The sequence below is a fragment of the Brassica rapa genome, chromosome A09 (assembly GCF_000309985.2).
Source record: "Brassica rapa cultivar Chiifu-401-42 chromosome A09, CAAS_Brap_v3.01, whole genome shotgun sequence".
In the NCBI taxonomy this organism is placed as follows: Eukaryota; Viridiplantae; Streptophyta; class Magnoliopsida; order Brassicales; family Brassicaceae; genus Brassica; species Brassica rapa.
In genome coordinates this window covers 38,676,632-38,692,498 of record NC_024803.2, presented here as the reverse complement: position 1 = coordinate 38,692,498, position 15,867 = coordinate 38,676,632, and the positions used below count along the sequence as shown (strand labels likewise).

Below are 15,867 nucleotides of genomic sequence, written 5' to 3'. Positions count from 1 at the left end.
TGTGTAGAAGTATTCTTTCCATCTCGAACCTTCTTTTTTTTTTGTCATCTTTGAATTTCATTCAACTTAAACGGAAGTACCATCATTACAAGCCAACAGTCGACAAGAGTCGCAACTCTTCCGAAGACCAAAGCCGAGAGTTCACAAATCGAACATCCCAGAGACCCAAGTTAAAAAAACATAAATAAAACCATTACTCTAGAGACTACTACAAACAAAGGATTATGACTTGAAATACTTAATGATCAAGGAAACTCAAACCGAATACCATAACAGCACCAGGTCGCCAATCATGACCAAGAACCTGAAGACGCACGAGTTGAACTCAGAAACAGAGACTTGAGAAGACCACAATCCATCACAGGTCACAACCACAGCCTCACGAGAAACAACACCGGCGGAAACAATCAACAACCGAGGCGCAAATGGAGCCAATAACAACCACTACCGCGTCTGCAATAAGACCACGGACAACCCAAGAGAGGAAAGGCACAAGGTTGAACCTTGAAACTCCAAGTGGGGAAAACGTCTAAAAGGATCAGCAGCTCTTGCACGCGGACCCTCGTGTACCCAAACTCAACCATCTACAAAGCAAGAGAGTGGTCACGTCCTCGCAAGAGAAGAGCCGAAGATCGAACCCATTGCTTCGTCTTGATACCTCACACCATGCAGAGGAAGCAAGTAGATGCCTACACAACAGATTGCCATCCAAGAGACGAACCCAACAAAAAGACCTTGACAAACACAGATTACCAACGACTCACGAGAACGAAGAGAAGCTGGAGCACACCTGATCAAAAGCTACGACCAAAGAAGGAAGAGCGGCTTAAAGACACCAAGTCCGGAACATATAGCCTCCCCATATCGTAACCCGTTGAGAAGGCACTTCCACACCACTAAACTTCAAAGGAAGACAAGCCACAACCCCAACCACACAAGACGACTAACTATCATTAACCCAAAGCTAAGAGTGCCAATAAAGAGAAACATCCAGAGCTGAGAGAGTCGTGTCCACGACTGAAGAACAGGACCAGAAGTATAGAAACAGATCTGAAAGAACCCCCAATCTAAAGAGAGAGGAAAACCATGAAGCACATAGACCGTCAGATCCGAGAACCCATAACCCCTGGCCAAAAAATCACTCTCCACACTCCTCTGTTCACCTTCACGACGGATTCCTAGCCCTTTTCAAATCGAACGAAAACCAGAGACAAGACAAAAGCAAAACACACAGATCTAAGAAATTAAAGTGCAAAAAACTCGACTCCAGTGCTATAGGAGCCACCGGAGTCGAGCAGCGGCGGCCACAAATGGAGGACTAGGTGTTAGGGCGAACTCGAGAGCGTCCGTCTCTTTCAGCACAGTGTTTAAGTTAAAAGCCTACTCTTGGCGTTCCATCTCGAACCTTCCTATTTCACCACTTCGTTTTTTATTTCTAACTTGTTTTATATGTTTTTTTTTTTTTTTGGTAAAATGTTAAATATTATATGTTCAATTTAATTGATACATTGCAAATCATTTTTTTTGTCAACTTTTTCATTGATATTAATTAAGAGTACAACAAGTGAAGACTAATTTGGCCAGGAAATTACGTAAGGTTGGTTATTTATACGATGGAATAGTAGTCTTCTAGAAGCATAATGGAAAGTATACATCTGATTTTTGGATAATAGCAGTATATCTCTTGTATACTGATGGGCAAAGTATTTCCAGCATTGCTTTGAGTTTCTTCATAGGAGGTAAATTGCACAGTGCGATTGACCAAAAGCTAGTTATGTCTCACGAACTCTACATTCTCTCATAGGAGAAGCGTTTTATTTGCTGAACCGCCATTAACAAGGCTTGTTCTTCAGCTTGCAAAGCATTTTCTCTCTATAGGAGGTGGAGGAATTGCTGTGCTACCTTGGACGGTAAGGGTGCCTTCTTCCATCATGTTGCTACCTTGCAATTCTTGTTTCAATAATAAAACTCATAAAACTCCATTTTCAAATACTACTCTTTCATTACCTACTCACTTGATATAATTTTATCATATGTTTGGATATATCAGATGCATTCAATTTAGATTATAAGTATTATATAATATTTGTTGATCAATTTATAAAGTGCACATGACTCTTCCTTATGAAAACCAAATCATATATGGCTCATGTCATTTCTTTAGTTTCAAGTGTTACTCGAAAACGATTCAAAATAACCATTTTCAAAACAAAACCGTAAGCGAGTCCACGTTCTTACCTTGCCATCAAAAGCATTATTCATCACACTATACCACCACACACACCTCTAAACATAATAGTGTCATAGAACACCATATAGTGGAAACATATCTTATACTAGTTCAACACACATGAATGCCATCCACTTATTGGAGCTATTCATTCGTTGATGTGATGTATGATATATCTCATCGACTATTTGACATATATTTTCCTTGCACATTCATCTACCATTCAATTACATCCAGATGACAAGAGCTACAACAAGTTGCACACTTTCTGATGTCTTTGATATCCTTGAATTTGGCCATACAACAGTAACAAGTCTAGTCCTCGTTTTACGTCATGTATGTTATTAGATCACTCTCTTACTAAAGTGAATTCATTTGTCTTCATATTCCAAAAGAACAGGGAAACATACGTTGAAAAAAATATGTGCACATATATAAACTATTTTAACGTGTGCTTAATTATGATATTATAAACTACGAGAATATAATCGCATATACAGTCGACAATTTTACCTATTATGTGAAAATTTATGTTTGACTACACCATTTTTTTTTTTTTGTCAACTATTTCTTTCATTCAAATAACTTAAAACACAAAGTTTTCAACAATCATACATTCAAGGCTAGCCTTTGCCAAAGAAACAACCTGAACATAATCAATATAAGGAATGAAGCTAAAAGATAGAGGATTGAAGAGAGTAGCAAGGCTTCTACCGTCATGGAGAACACCTGCGATCTCTTTCAAACCAGACCCTAAACGCAGGGTAGATATGAAGACTTGAGAGTCTGAGAATATATGAAATCTAAGGAGGCTTAATTCCTTAGCCTTGAGAAGAACTGAGCAAATCATCAAAGCTCCAACCATGAGTGAAGATCCCACCAACACTAGAGAAACATCCTTTGCATCTTGACAGTTCCAGACAATTTCACAAAGGAAAGACATTAAAGTCTCAAGGGTCATCATGGCCAAGAGGTCAGTATCAAAGATTGCTGAAAAAAGAGCTAGTGAGGTCATAGTTTCTGCATCTGAGATTATCTTCTTCAACACAAAGTCCCCTGTAACAACGCCACTCAAACCAACGAGAACATCCTCATAACGAGGTAGCAGAGTGCTAACAGGGAGTTCATCATCCTCATACAGAGGTAAACTGGATCTCATCCAAAGAGTTAAAGAGAGAGTAACATCCTCACACTGAGGTAAATAGAGTTTCAACAGGCAGACATCACAACGAACTTTCCTCAAAAACGATTTGTTCCAAAGAGGTACATAGACAATACCTTCACAAGGCTTGTTGGAGAGGTACGATGGTCTAGGAGAAGCAGCACTCCCAATGGAATTAATCGCTAGATCTGAGAGAGGAGACTTGAAATCCCAAGCTTGGGTAAGTGCTCCGAGAGAGACGCTATGGAAGTCGCTAGAGAACGAGGCCAAAGGCCGAAGACGATGAACAAGGACGAATAACGAGTCTGGAGGATCTGGTGGTTCAGGTGGGATGATGGAAGTGAGAGTTTCAAACGCTACCGAAAGAAGCTTAGATGGTGGGGGATCGGGAGGAGGTCGGCACCGCGACGGAGGAGGGGCCTTCACCATCAACACCATGGAGGAGGAGGACAGATTCTTCAGAAAAAGGAGGTCTTGGCGTCAGATCTGGAACGGCGGAGCTCCATGCCTAGGGAGTCGGGCCTGGGAGCTTTTTGTTTGACTACACCATTAATTGCCTTTTTTACCATGCTAAAATCTTTTATAATACTTATTTCTATGATATGCATAATTTGTATTTTTTTTTTTTTTTTTTTTTTTTTTTTTTTTTTTTTTTTTTTTGAACCTTAGATTTCATGGGGTAAAATCATTAAGGAATCCATTAATCAAACTATTGCATTAACATAGCTTCCAGAACCACACATTGTAACCAGATTTTATATCCACTTAATCTTTTAATTTAATATATCTCGGTTTTATGGGTTTTAACTTAATTTCTTCATTTTATGGTTATTGGGCCTCTACTTCTCCTATATTAAAAACCTAAAGAGTAAAACCGAAACATAAATAGAACAACAGTTATCGGTAAGAATCCGTCTTGTCTGATTTTCAGGTTTTGGGAGATTACTTCTCCTCTGAAACAGATCCCAACATATCCAAGGTCCGTCTCCTTCTCTCTTTCTCTCACTCACTCTCGTTCTCTTCACAACGCTTTTCTTTAAAACGTTAAATCTTTTTGCGAACTTCTCAATCTCCTTCCCCCTTTCCTCTCAGCTTCTTTTTTTTGTACAATTTTGAGCTTGAAAAATATTTGAAAAAGTTTCGATCTTTCCATGAATTGCAAGAACGGATCGTCCCCACGAGTTCAATTACTTACATTTGGAAACTCAAAGTTGATAATTTTTTTCTGGGTTTTTCTTTTGGGTTAGGGTTTGTCTCGATCCAGTAGATTTGGAATTCGAAGTTTACTCTGATCTTTTGCATCCATTAGAAACCCTAATTCTGAAAAAGTTTTATACACTCTTGAGGTTTATTGAAGAGAGAGATTTTTGTTTGCAGAACAAAATAAAAATGAGTAGCTTAGTGGAGAGGCTTCGTTTAAGATCAGACAGGAAACCAGTTTACAACCTAGACGAGTCTGATGATGAGGACTATGCTCCCAAAAAAGACAGGACCTTTGAGCAAGTTGAGGCTATTGTCAGAACCGACGCGGTTTGTTGTCTCTCCTCTTTACTTAATTGATTCAGCTTTCTTAGTTTCTGTCTGTTTTATTCTTGATTTGTTTCTGGATGCACAGAAAGAAAACGCATGTCAAGCTTGTGGCGAAAGTGCAAATCTTGTGAGCTGCAACACCTGCACTTATGCTTACCATGCTAAATGTCTCATTCCGCCTCTTAAGGATGCTTCTGTTGAGAATTGGAGATGCCCTGAATGCGTAAGATTTTAAATTTGTTCGTTAATTGTTTACATGGAACTCACTGAGAATGTTTTTTTTTTTAAATATGTTTGCAGGTTAGTCCTCTTAGTGAGATGGATAAGATATTGGACTGTGAGATGCGTCCTACCATATCCGATGAACAAGACTCCTCCGATGCGGCACCAAAGCCAGTTTCTGTGAAACAGTATCTCGTCAAGTGGAAGGGATTATCATACCTTCACTGCTCTTGGTACTCTCTCTTTCTTTCTTTTTATTGTTTTAAATGTCTTTTGTAAAATAATATCTCTTTTACTAAATCACAGGGTGCCTGAGAAGGAATTTGTCAAGGCTTATAAGACCAACCACCGTCTAAAAACCAGGGTGAACAACTTTCACCGTCAGAAGCTGGAATCATCCAACAACAACGAAGATGATTTCGTCGCCATTCGTCCTGAGTGGACCACCGTTGATCGGATCCTCGCCTACAGGTTTTAACAGATGGAAAATATAAAGTTTAGACGTTTTTCATCTATTGAGTTGCCTGAATCAGGTATTAATGACTGTTTTCTTCTGTGATATAGAGAAGAAGATGGCGAGGAACAATATCTCGTAAAGTATAAAGAGCTTTCTTATGATGAGTGTTATTGGGAATCAGAATCAGATATCTCGACGTTCCAGAATGAGATCCAAAGGTTTAAGGATATCAATTCCAGGACTCGCAGAGGTAACAAAGATGTCGACCATAGAAGAAATCCTAAAGACTTTCAGCAGTTTGATCATAGTCCTGAGTTCCTCAAAGGTATTTGGATCACCTTTCATATGCGTTACCTGTGAGGATATTGTACAATGTCTTATAATTGCCTTTTTTGCTGTTGAAGGTTTGTTGCATCCGTATCAGCTTGAGGGGCTTAATTTTCTGCGCTTCTCGTGGTCAAAGCAGACACATGTTATCCTTGCTGATGAAATGGGGCTAGGCAAAACAATTCAAAGCATTGCCCTTTTAGCTTCACTTTTTGAGGAGAATCTCATTCCACATTTGGTGATCGCTCCTCTCTCGACTCTGAGGAACTGGGAGAGAGAGTTCGCCACATGGGCCCCGCAGATGAATGTGGTATGTATGCATCATTTGTGTCTCTTGTGGTATGTATTTTTTTTGTTTGCTAATGGAATGATCTTTGTGTAAGGTTATGTATTTTGGCACTTCGCAAGCTCGAGCCGTTATTAGAGAACACGAGTTTTACTTTCCCAAAGGCCAGCAAAAGATGAAGAAGAAGAAATCTGGACAAAGCAGTAGTGAAAACAAGCAAAAAAGAATAAAGTTTGATGTTCTCCTCACATCGTATGAGATGATCAACCTAGACACAGCAGTTCTTAAACCAATTAAGTGGGAATGCATGGTAACTCTTGTTCCCTAATGAGACATTATTTCTCTCTTATCTCTTTCAAATGTAGCTCAAGTGTGAATTTTCTTGGTCAGATTGTTGATGAAGGCCATCGACTGAAGAATAAGGATTCAAAGCTGTTCTCTTCATTGACACAGTATTCGAGTAACCATCGTATCCTTCTGACAGGAACACCACTTCAGGTTTGTCATTGGATTGGTTCCCCTTTAATTCATGTGGCCAAAATATTAATGTGGCTAATGATTATGTGGTGCCTTTTCAGAACAACTTGGATGAACTTTTCATGCTCATGCATTTTCTTGACGCCGGGAAGGTATAGCCTAAGGATAAGCAGAGAGATGAAATTAATTTGATATACTTACAGAATATTATGTATTTGATTGCGCTTTTATACTTGCAGTTTGGCAGTTTAGAGGAGTTCCAGGAGGAGTTCAAAGATATTAATCAAGAGGAGCAGATTTCAAGACTCCACAGAATGTTGGCTCCACATTTGCTTAGAAGTACATACCCTACAAATTATTTTCGAATCATTGACAAAGTAAACAGTTTTATGATGTTAACTCTGGTGTATTGTATTTTGCAGGGGTCAAGAAAGACGTAATGAAAGACATGCCCCCTAAGAAGGAGCTCATTTTGCGTGTTGATCTAAGCAGCGAGCAAAAAGAATATTATAAGGCTATTTTGTCTCGTAACTATCAAGTATTGACCAAAAAAGGGGGCGCTCAAGTAAGTTTTTCTGATCCATATACCTCATAGTTGGAGTAGGAACCAACTTCTACTTTAATTTGTCTGGTGATTGTGCCTATGTTTAATCCTGTTACAGATTTCTCTTAATAACATAATGATGGAATTGCGAAAAGTTTGCTGCCATCCTTATATGCTGGAAGGTGTTGAACCAGTAATCCACGATGCAAATGAAGCTTTCAAGTAACATTTCATTTCCCTCAATGGAGCCGGATTCTATGGTGTTGAAGTCTTGTGCTAACTCTTGCATTGACCTCTTCTTAATTGTTATCATAGGAAACTTGTGGAATCTTGTGGAAAGCTGCAACTGTTAGACAAAATGATGGTCAAGCTGAAAGAGCAAGGACACAGAGTTCTCATATACACACAGTTCCAGCACATGCTTGACTTGCTTGAAGACTATTGTTCCTATAAGGTACTTTCTGTTTCTGTAGATTATCATTCTTGTTTTTTTCTCTCTATAATACCGTTTGGCAACTATAGAATCAGCTCATTTTTTATTTTATTTTTCAAATTAGCTTCGTCGGCAATATAACTTCTTTAAACGCTCGAAGATTAGTTTTGTATTTCTTTGGTTATTATTGTTACCGTTGCTATTACTGACTCGCTTTTATCACATGTATTTAGAATGCAATTAACGAAAAACTTTCGTATCACATTTATTTGAAAGTTTGTTTTCTTGTCTTTTTCAGGAATGGAGCTATGAGCGAATCGATGGAAAGGTTGGAGGAGCTGAGCGGCAAATACGCATAGATCGGTTTAATGCCGTAAACTCTAGCAGATTCTGTTTTTTGCTCTCTACAAGAGCTGGTGGCTTAGGAATTAATCTTGCAACTGCCGATACAGTAATCATATATGACAGGTTTGAATCTCATCGTTCTAGTATCATTTCCTGCTTCCCATAGTTATAGTGTCAAGCAGTTAGAGGAGCTTATTTAGGTTAATTGCATGATAAATTGGATTTACAATGCTCATTTTTAAATGACTTGGTTTTCTCGAAGAAAAAAACGTTGTCTGAACATATAAGTTTCTAAGGCAGCGGAAGAAAATTTTATTTGCAAACAATGTGAGTGAAGTAGACATCAGCCTCTGTGTGGATGACAGTTTATATCATGGTTAACAGCTGCTCACATTTTCCTGCTTCTGTAGTGACTGGAACCCTCATGCTGATCTACAGGCTATGGCTAGAGCACATCGACTTGGCCAAAGAAATAAGGTTTTAATTTTTATCCTTAGCGGTGTGAACTTGCACTTTGAGTATTTCTCTTGTTTTGCTAATTTACCCTTATATTTTGTCTTTAGGTGATGATTTACAGACTCATAAACCGAGGCACCATTGAAGAAAGGATGATGCAGTTGACCAAAAAGAAGATGGTTCTAGAGCATCTTGTTGTTGGGAAACTGAAAACACAGAACATCAATCAGGTATAATTCTCTTGCTTGAAGATGTACCTTTACAAAATTTCTCAGCAGAGTGGTGTTAAAAGGTAGGAACAGCAAGGAGAACACCACTTGTTTGCGTGAAAATAAAATATGAAAACACCACTCTGTCTTTGTTTGATTGTTTTTCACTAAGTCTTATTTGTTTTATATTTCTGTCTGCAATTTAGGAAGAGTTAGATGACATCATCAGGTATGGTTCAAAGGAGCTTTTTGCTAGTGAAGATGACGAAGCAGGGAAGTCCGGAAAAATTCATTACGATGATGCGGCTATAGACAAGTAATACACTCTTTACTCGCCTTTCTCCTGTTCTGTTTTTTGATTTCTGCGATCTTTATTTTTCTTCATTTTCTGTTGTGCAGGTTGCTTGATCGTGATATCGTAGATGCAGAGGAGGTCGCAGTGGATGATGAAGAGGAGAATGGATTCTTAAAGGCTTTTAAGGTTTGTTTCCTCTTCTTCTATTAGAATAACTTGACCATTTAATACTGGTTTTGATATTCCCTTGAGATTATATAATGTTCTATGGTATTCAGCTCCTGAGTGGCTATCTAAATTACTCTGTTGTGCGCACTCTTGTCAAACTATTACATGTTAAGTTTTGAAGATCTTGGTGATGATGAGTTGGTTTAAAATTTTATGCTTGTTCTGATGTTGTTTGAGCCAGTTTTAACCTATTAAATTTGTTATATTTCTTTGAATTTTGAACTATATTTTATTGAATTGAATGATTTGCGTGGTCTTTAGACTTGGCTGGAACACAATGCTGTGTCCTGCATTGTTTCATGATACCTCTTTTGTTTTGCTTAATTGTTGATTGTTGTAGTTTTCGTTATATGGCACATCTTGATGCAAAATGAAAGCATTTGATGTAGTGGATCATATTATAAATAAGCTATGGACATTGTTGAATCAAATGGCAATGTGGTTACGGTTCTTATGATTTGCTTTCGGGATTATTAAACACTTGAAATCCCTAAACATTGCTTTCCAATATCTATTTTGTGTTAACAACTCTGAAAATTACTTATATTTATAAGATTTTATTTTCTTCCTGTTTAGGTGGCGAATTTTGAGTATATAGATGAAAATGAGGCGGCAGCATTGGAGGCACAGAGAGTAGCTGCGGAAAAAAAATCTTCAGCAGGCGAAAGGGCAACTTATTGGGAAGAGTTGTTGAAAGACAAATTTGAGGTGCAGCAGGCTGAGGAGCTTAATGCTCTTGGAAAGAGGAAAAGAAGTCGCAAACAGGTCTGTCTCTTCTTGTTCTCCCTTATCCAAATGTAGCAACACTGTTCTAATTCTTCTATCGACTTTTTCCTTAGTTGGTATCTGTGGAAGAAGATGATCTTGCTGGTTTGGAAGATGTGAGCTCTGATGGAGATGAAAGTTACGAAGCCGATTCAACAGATGGTGAAACACCTGGACAAGGAAATCAGACGGGTAGAAGGCCATACCGAAGAAAGGGCAGAGGTATTACCAGTTTCTTAAAATTGTAATTAAGTTAAAACTAGTGATATGAAGTTTATTAATTTTTTTTTTTGCGTTTTAGATAACTCGGAGCCAACTCCTTTGATGGAAGGCGAAGGGAGATCTTTTAGAGTACTCGGTTTCAACCAGAGTCAAAGGGCGATTTTTGTTCAGACGTTGATGAGGTATATCTTCTTCACGATAAGTGGCCTTCAGACACAAGAAACTCGACTGTTTGTTTGCATTGATATATCCTCAGTCTTGTGTTGTAAATGTTTTTTTTTTGTCGTCTGGCCAAAACATATGCAGGTTTGGAGTTGGAAATTACGACTGGAAGGAGTTTGTTCCTCGCTTGAAGCAGAAGACCTATGACGAAATAAAAGAGTATTGACTATTGACTCAGAGTTCTTTAATGTTCTTCTCTTCAGACGCATCACTGTTGTTGACAAATGATGATTGTTTCTCAGATACGGAGTACTCTTCTTGAAGCACATTGCTGAAGATATTGACGAAAACTCTTCAACCTTTTCAGGTGACTGATCATTAACATTTTGAACTGCTTGTCAAATGTGATTGTTGAATTTCCTGTTAAATATATAATTGCAAATGGGCTTTGTCTATAGATGGTGTGCCCAAGGAAGGACTTAGAATTGAAGATGTTCTAGTCAGAATTGCTGTTCTTATGCTTGTACAGGAGAAGGTGAGTCTATAATCCTATTAAATTCGCTTCTCTATTTTATTATTGAGTTGTCTTCTGAGAAAGAACCAGTGCACAGTGTTGGAGTTTATGTATCTGTGTTTTACTTTTATTGCAAAACAAATGTATATGTTCCTTCAAGGCTATTGTTTGATCTGTACCAATGTATGTAGTTAATACAGTATATTTTTGGTGATTTCGTATGACAGGTGAAACTTGTAGAAGATCATCCAGGGAAACCTGTTTTCCCAAACCGCATTCTTGAAAGGTTCCCTGGACTTAGAAGTGGAAAAGTGTGGAAGGAGGAACATGACAAAATAATGATACGTGCTGTTTTAAAGTATGAATCATTTCTTCACTACTATATGGTTTTATTCTCTCATCATTTTCTATTACTTACTTCCTCAGGTTTTCTTTTTCCTTGAAAATCTTTTTAGGCATGGGTACGGACGCTGGCAAGCTATTGTTGATGACAAAGGGTTGGGGATCCAAGAGCTTATCTGCAAAGAACTGAACTTCCCTCACATAAGTTTGTCTGCTGCTGAGCAAGCTGGCTTGCAAGGGCAAAACGGTAGTGGAAGCTCCAATCTGGGAGCACAGAATCATGGAGGTGGCGTTACGGGGAATAGTAATGCTTCTCCTGCTGATGCGGGCCAAGTAAACTCCATGTTCTACTATCGAGACATGCAGAGAAGACTTGTCGAGTTTGTGAAAAAGCGAGTTCTGCTTCTGGAGAAGGCGTTGAACTATGAATATGCAGAGGACTATTATGTATGTTGCAGTGTCCGTATTTGTTAGCATGTTTTGTGCTTGGCGTTGTTCAGTTATATTGAATCTCTGGTTGCAGGGACTTGGCGGCTCATCGTCTGTGCCTAGTGAAGAACCAGAAGCTGAACCAAAGGTCACTGACACAGTGGGGGCCAGCTTTATTGAGGTCGATGATGAAATGCTTCAGGCACTTCCCAAGACTGAGCCCATCAGTAAGTTCCTTCACAAATTGCCTTTACAATAGCGAGCTATTGGGTTCTAATATGAGCTAATCTGAATCTCGCTGCAGCTTCAGAAGAGATTATGGTTGCTGCTGCTGACAACAACCAAGAGCGGGTTGAGATAGCCCAACTTTATAACAAGGTATAAGCTTCGTTTTTTTATCTTTTAATGTCTAGAATCATTTCAACACTAATCTCTATCTGCTCTTTATCCAGATGTGCAAAGATTTAGATGAGAACGCTCGTGAATCTGTCCAAGCATATGTGAACAACCAACCGTCTAATGGCAAACTGGGCGAGAGCTTCCGTTCCATAGAATCTAACATTAGCAGAATCCTTTCGGCTCCATCTGATCAACTCAAGTCTACTGAAGACACCAAGCCGAACCTAAACAATGTTGAGATGGACTCGGTCGAAGAAACGAAACCCTTGAGAGCAAGCGTCGATCTGAATGTGTTGGAGGGAGAGGAGAACATTGGAGAAGGTAGTGGAAGTGTTGATGTGAAGATGGAAGAAGCCAAATGAGAAGAGAAGCTCAGTGTCCGTGATTAACACAACAACTAGTATATCTTTAAGATTCAAGACCAACGGGATCATGGAGTAGGAACACAGTTATATTATTGTCTTAAGTTATGTTGTTTTAGACTCTCATATTATTCCTTATGTAAGACTCCGATCCTACCTCTACTCTCTTAAGCCTTTGACACAAGACTTTATAAATCACCTACAGTGGTCATAACTCTGTCATTTTACTTAGCCGTTCCGTTTTAAAATTCAGATAGTTGTCAAATATATTTGGGAATCAAATTCTCTAGTATACAAAAAGTTAGTCAGCATTTTAAGAACAGATGCCTTAAGGATGAGCTGAGAGCCTGAGATTGTTGGAAAATAGGATCGTCATTCCATCTGATTTGGATGCTTTTCTGAATGCTTGATGCCTTCTACTCAGTTGTCAGTATTGTAAATACCATATTTATTTGTTCTATTATTAATGAATGAACATTTGTCATAACATTTTCAAAATCAGTTGGTGATATAGAAGTAAATCTATCTTAAAATAGTTAATTGTATCATTTTCTACTTCTGAGTCAGTTGTGATCATTTTTCCAGCCGTATTAAAGACCCCATTTTTGCATGTCATCTCTTCCAGCTTGTATGCTTGACCACTGTGATCGATAGCTCAAAGATAACTGTAAATGGCTTACTGTTCGGTCAACATTTCGTGAGTCGTAATTTAGTTTTGGGCAGTTCTCTCGAATAGCTTAAGTTTTTGTCATAAATATAGCATCCGAGGAAGAAAATGACCAAAATAGTTTATTTTTATTTTAAAACTTTTAATATTTTTTATTTTTATTTTTTAAAAATATGTATTTTTATTTTTTCGTTTTTAAAAAATGACCGAAAATGACCGAAATAGTTTTATTTTTTATTTTTTAAAAATATGTATTTTCCTTTTAAGAGTAAAATATGTATTTTTATTTTTTCATAAAACTTATTTTGATCATTTTCTTCATTGATAACTAATTTTGTGAAGGCAAACTAAAACAATTATCCTAGAAAATGTCTCTAGTTTTTGTTAGTGCCGGCTCCAAACAAGTGTTTAAAGCATATTTGCGTTAGATTTTTTTTTTTTTTACATAAAAAATTAGAGTCCTGATTGGTTAAAATTACATAGTTTAGGATTTTATTTTTTTAATTTACAATGATGCAACTAAAATTTTGGAATTCTTTTTACTCAGCACAAGACATATGTATTATATAAGCTGAGCCTAGTAGTATATGATAAAACTTGGAATTGTGGTTATCTACCATACATATCTATTTATTAATATATAATATATATATATATATATGTATAGCTATGTGATAGAATATATTATCAATCATTTTTCTTATAATTAAAAACACATACACACTCACGCTCATTAGTTTAAAACGCTCAGTCTGGAAATTTATAATGCTAACAACTCAGGAAATTGTTTGCTGAATACTTTCTGAAACAGAAATAGCTATACAATTCAGTTCAAAAAAAAAAAAGCTATACAAAAATTTATTTTATCATAAATAGTGTTCTTATAGAAAAATACCAAAATATTTTGTTATTTCAAATTTGTAACGTTCACAGAAACGACCTGAAATAATTGCAAACGTAGTACCACCACCAGTGCAAGTGGTCACTGCACAAATAAAAATTAATAATATCTTTACCGTATTAAAACAAATACCAGATTCAGTGAATTAACAGAAACGGATGGGTAAAGTAAAGTGGAAGAACATCTATCGGCACAAAACAAGACAATAGAAACAGAACATAGAGACACGCTTTCACTTTCTCAAGAAACAGTTAAAGAGAAGAAGATGAAACGACAAAGAAACCTTTAAAAGTTCTCTCATCTTTAAATCCCGGATCTACCCTTCTCGGCTTCTCCGGCTCCTGATCGGTGATGTATTGACGCGGGAGAGATGTTGTGCTGGAGCGGTTCGGTTAAGCGGAAGCAGAAACCCGGTCCTTTTCCGGTTTACCTGAATGTCTATGATCTAACTCCTATGAATGCTTATGGCTACTGGCTCGGACTTGGTGTCTTTCATTCTGGTGTTGAAGGTTAGTTATGTTCTGTTTTTATTCTATTGACTTTGTTTATAGTTATCTCAGTTTCTAGGTTTGGCTTTTCCTGTTCGAATCTACTTGTATGGTTAGTGATGTGAACTTATGAGAACTTATGGTTCATTGATTGTTTTTCTTTTAACGATTTATTTTGTATTTGATAAATATTTTGTATGTTTCATAAAATAACTTGTAAAAATATTTACATTAAAACATCAAACGTAATTTGATCAATTATGTAATCAAATATATCCATTTGATTGATGGTTTGTAATAGACTCGTTTTGGATTTGATTTGATGTATTGTGTAGTTCATGGAGTTGAATATGCATTTGGAGCACATGAATATCCAAGCACAGGCATCTTTGAAGTGGAGCCAAAGAAGTGTCCTGGTTTCACCTTCAGGAAATCGATTCTCGTCGGTAAAACAGACACGTGTGCGAGAGATGTCAGAGTCTATATGGAGAAACTAGCTGAAGAGTATCGAGGGAACAAGTACAATCTCATCTCAAGAAACTGCAACCATTTTTGTAATGAAGTTTGTGTTAAACTTACTCAGAAACCAATCCCTAGATGGGTAAACCGACTTGCTCGCTTAGGTATAGTGATTATTGTATGTGTTTTGGGTACAAAGAAACATCATCAAGCAAAGTATAATGTAACTAACGGTATTGTGTAGGGGTTCTCTGTAACTGCGTGTTACCACCACGCTTAAACGAGTCAAAAGTGAGACGAGTAGTAAAAGAAGAGCTTTCAGAAGGAGAGAAGAAGAGAATGAGGAACACATCACGGTCAGGTCCTTTACTTACTACCTCTTCATCTTCTTCGACACCTGATAATAATCATCGTTCACACATTCGAGCAAAATCAACTGGTAATCATTCTTCTTCTTCTATGGGTACTAAGGAAGGTCAAAGACACTGTGCGCCTCAAGCTCAAGACAAGAAGTCACCAAGCGTAAGCGTCAAGACTTGATTCCTATCATCATAATTTGAATTTTTTTTATTATTGTTAATGAAAAGAACAAAGGAAAAGAGGAAAATGCTAAGCAAAGTATCAATCATACATGGGCATGCTCGTCCTTTGTTCAGAACTTATTGTTAATTCACCATACTTCCAAAAATCTTTTAGGTGCTTTTTTTTTTTGTATCCGAATAGATGATTAAAATGATAATGAAATGTGTAAAGAATGTTGATTTAAATCTTGCAAGTGAATTTTGCAAAAAAAAAAAATTAGTTTTTCTGAATCACAAAGCATATGTATCCAAGATAGGTCGATGCTCGGAGAATTCTTGCCATAACATAATTTAAGAACTACACAAAAGATTCAACGCCACATTAAATCCGCAAGACCATGAGGTGAGATACTGATAACACTAAAAAAAACACAT

General features: G+C 37.3%; 2 protein-coding genes across 2 annotated transcripts; both read left to right on the top strand.

Annotated features, from left to right (window-relative positions):
• The first annotated feature begins 4,224 nt into the window (after positions 1-4,224).
• Positions 4,225-12,623, top strand: LOC103842207 (CHD3-type chromatin-remodeling factor PICKLE). Its single transcript, XM_009118831.3, has 30 exons — positions 4,225-4,371; positions 4,770-4,922; positions 5,008-5,145; positions 5,223-5,377; positions 5,451-5,615; positions 5,709-5,926; positions 6,006-6,238; positions 6,312-6,524; positions 6,605-6,712; positions 6,793-6,843; positions 6,931-7,030; positions 7,114-7,256; positions 7,354-7,457; positions 7,551-7,689; positions 7,967-8,136; positions 8,424-8,490; positions 8,577-8,699; positions 8,885-8,994; positions 9,078-9,159; positions 9,778-9,966; positions 10,041-10,188; positions 10,268-10,370; positions 10,495-10,569; positions 10,653-10,717; positions 10,809-10,885; positions 11,092-11,222; positions 11,320-11,653; positions 11,730-11,862; positions 11,940-12,013; positions 12,088-12,623. Exons 2-30 carry the CDS (start codon positions 4,782-4,784, stop codon positions 12,394-12,396), a joined length of 4,098 nt encoding a protein of 1,365 aa, XP_009117079.1. The 5' UTR covers positions 4,225-4,371; positions 4,770-4,781; the 3' UTR covers positions 12,397-12,623.
• A 282-nt stretch (positions 12,624-12,905) lies between these two features.
• On the top strand, positions 12,906-15,673 carry LOC103842205 (deSI-like protein At4g17486). The gene is made up of 3 exons (XM_009118830.3): positions 12,906-14,473; positions 14,788-15,075; positions 15,156-15,673. The coding sequence occupies exons 1-3, from the start codon at positions 14,335-14,337 to the stop codon at positions 15,449-15,451; spliced, it is 723 nt and encodes a 240-aa protein (XP_009117078.2). The 5' UTR covers positions 12,906-14,334; the 3' UTR covers positions 15,452-15,673.
• Positions 15,674-15,867: the final 194 nt, after the last annotated feature.